General features: G+C 39.7%; 1 protein-coding gene across 2 annotated transcripts in view; it reads right to left on the reverse strand.

The window, feature by feature from the left end:
* Positions 1 to 829: 829 nt before the first annotated feature.
* The window catches only part of plcg1 (phospholipase C, gamma 1), a 57327-nt gene continuing 49615 nt past the window's right edge, over positions 830 to 8541 (reverse strand). For both annotated transcript variants that reach the window (XM_059332945.1, XM_059332944.1), the window contains exons 28-33: positions 7135 to 7283; positions 5950 to 6064; positions 4731 to 4892; positions 4551 to 4639; positions 3162 to 3430; positions 830 to 2327 (exon numbers count right to left, since the gene is read on the reverse strand). In XM_059332945.1, the coding sequence (XP_059188928.1) occupies positions 2285 to 2327; positions 3162 to 3430; positions 4551 to 4639; positions 4731 to 4892; positions 5950 to 6064; positions 7135 to 7283 (827 nt within the window). In that variant the 3' untranslated portion in view covers positions 830 to 2284. The remainder of the gene's footprint in view (positions 2328 to 3161; positions 3431 to 4550; positions 4640 to 4730; positions 4893 to 5949; positions 6065 to 7134; positions 7284 to 8541) is intronic.

An 8541-nucleotide genomic window follows, 5' to 3' on the forward strand; every position in this document is an offset into this window, starting at 1 on the left:
ATTGGGAACCGGTTCAAAATGGTTTGATCCGTCAGAATCGTAAACCTTAGAGCTTTCAGTAAATTGCTTTTCTGTCAACGCTGGCGTGTTTTTATGCATTACGCTGCTGGAAACTTGCAACAAGGAGTTATAACAGAGAGGAAGTGAAGAAAGGAAGATAACAACAGTGCTGCTTATAACGTCTAGAAAAGAATCATTTCAAGTAAGAGTTGAAACTATGGGCTGAAATATGTGCCACCAGAAACTGAATTTTAATTATTTATATTTGAATTGGAATTGCTTAACTTGAATTGCATCGAAAAACTGAATCTGAATTGTAATTTGAAATTGAATTCATTAGTTTGGAACTGAACATTCAGTTCTCACAATTCAAATTCAGTTTGCAAAATTCAATTTCAATTTTCTACGACGAACATCTGGGTTTTTAAGGCAGAGCAATCGAGCGCAAAAAACGGAGGTGCTGATTGGCCGAAGAGGCGCTCCGTGTATCTGCGCTCGATTGCTCTGCCTCAACTACCCGGATGTTCATCACAGAAAATTGAAATTGAATTTTGCAAACTGAATTTGAATTGTGAGAACTGAATGTTCAGTTACAAACTAATAAATTCAATTTCAAATTAAAATTCAGATTTTCAATGCAATGATTCAAATTGAACAATACAAATTCAAATGATGTGATTCAAATTCAGTTTTTTAATGCAATTATTCAAGTTAAGCAATTCAAATTCCAATATAAAATAATTCAAATTCTGTTTCTAGTGGCATATATTTTAGGAAACAACATCTTTTGACTCAATATGGCCTTCGAGTCCATTTTTTTCCACACGGAAAACTGATCAGGAATCCATACAGGAAAAAAAAGAAAAAGAATCTGAATGATAAGCAGAATTGATAATGGCGTTGGTGTTAACATCTGATCCATTCCCATCATTCTCAACATTTAAATTGTTCCCTTTGAATAATTTTGTTTCAAATGGGCATACATAGTTGTGTTCCTCATACCACTTTCTTATTCTCAAATTATCCAGCAGTTATCGATCAAAATCACCATTTCAGCAGCATTTTAACGGCCCATTAACAAATCAGACAGAAAATGATGGACACAATTATCATTCACGCTTTAGACGACAACCTCTCCTGGGTCGACATGTATCCCTGGTCCTGCTTTAGCACACAGAGTGGTGTTAAACACTTTACAGACGTGATGGATGTGGAGTAAAGACGGTCGAGGGAGAGAGGAGTTTGAATGTGTCGGACTGGCTTGTAAAGGCGCCTGCAATGCAGGAAAATGGAATGATGTGAATGCAGTTACTTGGAATGTAAGTTAGAAATAAATAAAAAAAAGCCTGTGTGTGTTTGTTAATGCATACATAACATATAATGCTGGCTGCTCTCTCACCGCTTCCAACACGAACGGACAGGCTATGACTTCTTCCTGACGCCTTCGAAAAAAAAAAAAAAAAAGAAACAAAAAAATGACCTCCAGGATTTTAGGGTACGAGTTTGACTGGATGCACAGAATTTCCTCCACAAAGCAGAGAAGAGGAACATTAAAGTAGCCGTAGAGAGCCCTCGTGTTTTACACATATACATAAAAAAAAAGAAAAAAAAGTCACATTATGAATGTTTAAAGGTTTAAATAATTATAATAATTAAAAACATGGAGACAGGAGCTCTTTGAGAGCAGGTCAGCTGCTGCTGTTCTCCGGCCAACAGCACAGCAGGAATAAATACATATATTCATATACGCCTAATAGAGAAGAGCGAAGAAACTTAACCGGGAAACAGTTTCAAACTGATACCTTTTCTGACTCTCTCTTGCCCTCCGAACTAAGCAGATGTTGTGCACACCTAAAAAACACAAGAGAGGAACGAGCCCGCCCACGCAAACAACCAGTTCAGAGCTGAAACTTTTCCAGCCTTGTTTTGTTCTCCTGTGAGTGAGTGTCCATTTCTTCTTCCTGTCCGCGGCGGTCGGCTTCCTCTCGGCGGCCCTCCCTCTCCTCTCGTGTCCCGAGTCCCTCCTTCCTCCTTCTCGTCAGGGAGGGAGGAGGAGAGAAGGAGAGAAGGAGAGAGGGAGGGTGGTTGGAGGGGAGGGAGGTTTGGAGAATGGAGGGAGGGAGAGCTGCCTGAAATGTAGGCCAAAGCGGTGGTGGGCGTTTCCATGGAAACAGTGTTCACAGCAGTCAGTGACATCATCAGTACGGGGAGAGGCGACTGGGTACGGAGGGGGGGAGGGGGGGCGGTGGGGGTGCAACAGAAATGCGTCCTGATTGGCTTGGACTTAGACACGGTTCTCTCCGCCCACTCTGGTCCTCCGCAACATCCTGAGGAGAAAAAAAAAGACGGGAGGATGTCTCGAATCTTCTACCGACACAAAACAAAACACACCGCATAGATGTTCAAAACCTCTGTAGAACCTGATAATGTAATAAATTCCCGATAATGTAATAATAACCCTGATAATGTTATAAAAATCTGCCCTTGAGTCCATTGAAAATGTAATAAAACCTGATAATGTAATAACTTCCCGATGACGTAATAACGCCGATAATGTAATAAAAATCTGCACTTGAACCATTGAAAATGTAATTAAACCTGATAATGTAATAACTTCCTGATAATGTAATAAAGTGCATTTCCCAATAATGTAATACACTTTTTTACCAATAATGTAATAAAGTATAACATTAATGGAAGGTTATTACATTATCAGGTTAGCCTTCATTTCGCAAGTCCTGATAATGTAATAATTCCCCAATATTGTATTAATTTAACAGCAGACCACCCATTACTTGGGTTCAAGTGGTGATACTGTGTAGGAAACTCTAGCTCAAGAGCTCTAGCGCCACCAACAGGTCAAAGTTGAATGTTTATTAATTTTTGACCCGTTCATCCGTTTTTCACAAATGAGGTATCCATGACAACACGAATGCATTCAACAGCTTCTTGAAATCTAAAGGTGCTTGGTGTTATACTTCATTACATTATTGGCAAAAAGTGTATTACATCATTGGGAAATGCACTTTATTACATTATCGGGAAGTTATTACATTATCAGGTTTTATTACATTTTCAATGGACTCAAGTGCAGATTTTTATTACATTATCGGGGTTATTACATTATCAGGTTCTACAGCCCCAAAACGCCACACACTTACCTTGTCTGTCTGTTCTGGGGGTCCATGTGGTCCAGCAGGGCCTCCTGGGACACCCTGAAGTCTTCTAGAGGGGACTGGTAGCGGGACTCAAAGGAGCCCTCCCTCATCCTGAAGGCCATGGCCTGGGCCGGGGACTGGGGCACGGGGGACATGTTGGAGGACGTCGAGGACACCGACTCCCCCGAACGCTCCCGCCCGGCTTGGGCCGCTGCTGACACCGGCGTGGCCCCGACGGCATGGAACGGGCTCAGAACCTCTCCGTTTTCATCCTGACGGAACAAGCAGGAGAAAAAAGATTCATGTGTCACCAAAGTGTCAACTCCACAGGCTTCTATTGTTCAAAATGTTCATGGGATCATTTTTATTTACCGTATTTCCTCAATTTAAAGCCGGGTCCCTATTAATGACCGGCCTCATTTTGTAGCCTGGTGTAAAAACAGTTTTTATTAAATAAAAGCCGGCCTCTTTTATAAGCCGGGTGTCTTACCGGTGTTATGTCAAAGTCTGTTCCCCCGTCGATATGTGTCCCCCTTACCTTAACCTGCACCAACCTGACCCCTGACCCCAACCAGTCCTCCTTTAAGTTGTTAACATGACCCCAAGTTTACCTTAACCCCAAACAGTTCTCTCTACAAGGCCTAACATTAAACTGAAATCCTAACTCCAACCGTGGAGGTGATGCTACGGAGAACACCATTCAGGAAACATCATTTGACAGGTAACAGATTTCCACACAACACCTGTATTTTGAAGTTTGGCCACACGAGTTAGTACTGTAGGTAAATATGGTTGTTTCTCCTGCTGTCATAGTCATTCTCTGTAAAGTCGAGCCGTTTACGCACGTTCTTCTGGGCTTTTTAGTAGTTTAGACATTTAAAATCCTGCTTCAAATGAACATTCAGCGTGCTGTTCATTGTTTGTTTACATCCGAGTACTTCCAATATGGCCGACATCCGGGTAACTGGCTACAATGCGCTGTGTAAAACACTCTAAAAAGTGCCGGTCAGAGCTGCTCTGATTTTCTTTTTTTAATAAAAGCCTCCTTCAAATAATAGCCTGCCCCTATTATTATGATTTTTTATTAATAGAAGCCCCGGCTACTATTTGAGGAAATATGGTAACATATTTATCCTTTATTTATTTCTAGAGGAATCACTGAGGGCAACCCCTCATTTACAATGATGTCGAGTTATTGGTTATCATAGTTTAGTTATTGGTTATCATAGTTTTAATGGTTATAATTGTGTTGAATTTGAGTGAAAGTTGTAAGATGTTCCAGGTAGATGCAGCAGTGTTGTCAACTTGAGTTGATGCTTTTGTTGCCTGTTGTGTTGAGCAAAGACATCATGGAGGAAGTTTAATAAAGCAGAGTAAAGAAGCGTAGCTCACCCTGCCACTGATGATGTCCATGTGGACCAACAGAGACGCGAGCTCCAGATCCTCGTTGTAGCTGTTCTTCAGAGGGACTGACCGGTAACCTGCAGCCACACAAGAGACTTTTATTACAGCACTGAGTCACAGGAACAGGGTTTAAGGTGATCTCAGAGAGCACATTGATGGTGTGTGTACCTGTCTTCAGGCTGTGGATGGGGAATGTGGCCTGAGCCAGGAAGTTTTGGTCATTGAACATGTCGATCTCATAAACCACAAAGCGCAGGAAGGCAAAGGCAGAGTTACCGACTGCAAACTCGAACGGCTTCCGGGGCCACGTGGGGTTCAGACCGTTGTCAGCTGGAGAGGAGAAAAGGAGAGATGAAAAATATAAAATACATATCCATCACTAGTATCGTAATTGGAATTGCATCACTATTCCTCAAGAAGTGTTAAAAAAGTTTCAGCAAACTGAAATGTCAGCATGATTACACTACGAAATAAAACCATAGTCTGTTATGGAAAAAAAAAAATTCTTGGCTCATTTCTCCATCTGGTGGAAGAACCAGAGTGCAGAAGAGATAACCATAAATAAAAGTATAAACAGCAGCGGAAAAAACAATAATTATTAAAAAAAAAAAACTCACCAGTTTAGTACTGCTTTTAACTACACTTTGTTGTTGATTTTAATTGTTTGTTTTATCTTTAACTGCATTTTAACTGTTCTAACTGTAAAGCGTTGAAAAGCGCTCTATAAATACAATTTATTATTATTAAAAAAAGCTAAACATATATAAATATCACTTTGAAAAGGCTCAGAATCAGCCGTCCATAGCAGCAGAAAGAACCTCATCCCATTATGGATAATAGTGAGAATGCTTCAATTTCAGGCTAAAACAGAGACATTGATACAAATCACCTCATTTCTACAGAAGACGATTAGATTATTCTCAGAATTCTGACTTTAAACTCAGAAAAAAAGGGAGAATTCTGACTTTAAACTTAAGAGTTTTTTGAGTTTATTCTCAGAATTCTGACTTTTTTCTCAGATTTCTGATTGCTTCTGTACATTTGAAACAAAGGAGAGCTTAAGTAAAAATTTTGAAAGTAAAATGAATCAGTGATTATTATTTTATACAGGAATATCACAGTTATGTGGCAAAGTAAATCACTATATTGTAATGTTTCTTCATTGGCTAAAACCTGATGAGAGCTGGGTCAGAGCTACTTCCAGTGTTTTTCCCTTTATTCCCACACATGACTTAGTTGTTTGTACATCTTCCTGTTTTTCTAGGACCAGACAGGAAATAACACTGGGGGTAACATATCCAGTAAACAGTAACTAGTCATTCCTTCAGTTCTGGCAGAGCATCACTTTACTGGCAGACACACCCATTGGTTATATCAGCGTTCTCACCTTCTGAGTCAGTTTTCTGCTTGGCACTGTCGTATTCTGCTCCGCACACCTCGATCTCGATCAGAGGACAAACGATGCCACGCCCATGTTTGGGCAGGTGCCGGGCGCCCAAAACCTTCAGAAGGAAGGAGAGGAAATGAAGATTAGTCCTTTAGATATTCTCACCTGTTTCAGCGCATGAATACAACAGTCAGTTGAAGTGTGACCCTTCAAACACAACTGAGACAACTATGCACGTCTCCAACAGCTCCTTAAATTATATATTTTTTTACTTTCATTTGTGGGAAACAAAACTCACACTTGGAACTACGGTTGCCATATTTTTCGTGCTTTGGGGGAGGTCAGAAGGTATCAATTTGCCATGGAGTCGGTTGAGCCCCATTTTTTAAGCCTACAGTTATTTACATTGTGGTAAAATGGTACAAATACCGAAGAAACGTGAAGATTCTCAGGCAAGGCGCAGGTAAATTCGCATTTAACGGAGTTATAATCAAGAAGAGTTTGACATTAATAGAGACAATCAGGATCTTAGGGCTTTAAAGGACCTCCCTGATTTGTGTCACTGCTGCAGGAGCTGATAGTGTTGCAGCCAAGCTACAATAACTACCTTGCGTTGTTTCTAGAACACCAGTATGAACCCTTCCCTTTCACCTCCTGCAGTATTTTTGCTTCACGTCCCCTTTTTTTTTCAACTCACCCACGCTCCTGAGGAGCACCTCACCGTCTGAAAACCTCTGCACAGTGGCATCACATGTGCATACAAACAGCCCAGTCCTCTCTTCATCATACCTCTATCTGTAGAGTGACTTGTCTCTATCCTACCTCTATCTGTAGAGTGACTTGTCTTTATCGTACCTCTATCTGTAGAGTGACTTGTCTCTATCACACCTCTATCTGTAGAGTGACTTGTCTTTATCGTACCTCTATCTGTAGAGTGACTTGTCTCTATCACACCTCTATCTGTAGAGTGACTTGTCTCTATCATACCTCTATCTGTAGAGTGACTTGTCTCTATCACACCTCTATCTGTAGAGTGACTTGTCTCTATCATACCTCTATCTGTAGAGTGACTTGTCTCTATCATACCTCTATCTGTAGAGTGACTTGTCTTTATCCTACCTCTATCTGTAGAGTGACTTGTCTCTATCACACCTCTATCTGTAGAGTGACTTGTCTTTATCATACCTCTATCTGTAGAGTGACTTGTTCGAGTCCTCTCAGCGTGTGTCTGTCGAAGGGATCGAAGCTGTCGTCCCTCATGATGGGCGGCTGCAGGACGTAGCCGCTCCGTCCGTTCAGCATGAACAGAGCCTGATTCATCTGCATGGGCTTGTCTGCACACGGGGAAAGGAAAAGAAGGGTCAAATTAAATTTTTTGTTTTTATATATACACTACCGGTCAAAAGTTTTAGAACACCACAATTTTTTAATTGAAATTCAAGCAGTTCAAGTCCAATGAACAGCTTGAAAGGGTACAAGGGTAAGTGGTGAACTGCCAGAGGTAAATAAAAAAAAAGGTAAGCTTAACCAAAACTATAAAATAATGTACATTTCATAATTATACAAAAAGGCCTTTTTCAGGGAACAAGAAATGGGTTAAAAACTTAAAGCAGTTCTGCAGCAATGGAAGTTGATCAAGCCTTGAAAGTTGCTAAGTTGCTACCAATTCCTACAGGTGTCCCAACTTTTCTTGATCACTTTCAACCTATAAGTTGCTACACATTTAAGGGAACTTCTGCAACTTCTACTTTCATGAGTCAAAAGTTTAGAATACATTTTCCTTTCTAAATTGATTCTATGATTTATTTTTTAACTTCAATTGTTTATTTGTTATATGCATTCATTTCAGAGTACACTGAGACATTAAACTGCATCATTTTCAATAAAATTCTGGAAAAGTTGGGGTGTTCTAAAACTTTTGACCAGTAGTGTATATATTGAAGTTTATTTTCGTAGGATAAGCCCCTTGAGTTGTCACAACTCGTTTGCGAGGGGGTCCCACACACAAAACATCAAGACATAACACAACTCAGCACAATACAATGAAAGGAAACAAGACAATACAATACAGACAATAAAATAAAATAAAATAAAAAACAGACAAGACAGACATATACAAAAATCACTTAGACGAAATTGCAACCAGAGTTTAAACAAATATTAGATGAAATATGGTGACATATTTATTGAAAGCATAATTCAAAATAGGAGGATAGGACTTGATTCAAACAGATTAGTGATTGTGATGATCTAATACCAACAGGTAAATGGTTCCAGTTGTTTGGTCCTTTGAACATAAATGCTTTTGTACCTATTGATTTCCTATTGTGAGGCACTGAAAAGTAGGGATAAGTAGATTGCCTGGTTTGATAGTTGGATGTCAGTTGCACAAAATACTGTTTTAGATAAGGTGGGTAATTAAAGTAAATACATTTAAATATATGTTTACTAAGAGTAAGCAAACAAAGGTTATTCTAGTAGGGTTGTCAAAAGTATCGATACTCAAAAAAGTATCGATACTAAAACGTTGTATCCGGATACAATACTCATTTTCAAAAGTATCGATGAAAAGTGGCATTTTCTCTCTTGAAG

Source organism: Centropristis striata, chromosome 5 (assembly GCF_030273125.1).
Source record: "Centropristis striata isolate RG_2023a ecotype Rhode Island chromosome 5, C.striata_1.0, whole genome shotgun sequence".
Classification (NCBI taxonomy): domain Eukaryota; kingdom Metazoa; phylum Chordata; class Actinopteri; order Perciformes; family Serranidae; genus Centropristis; species Centropristis striata.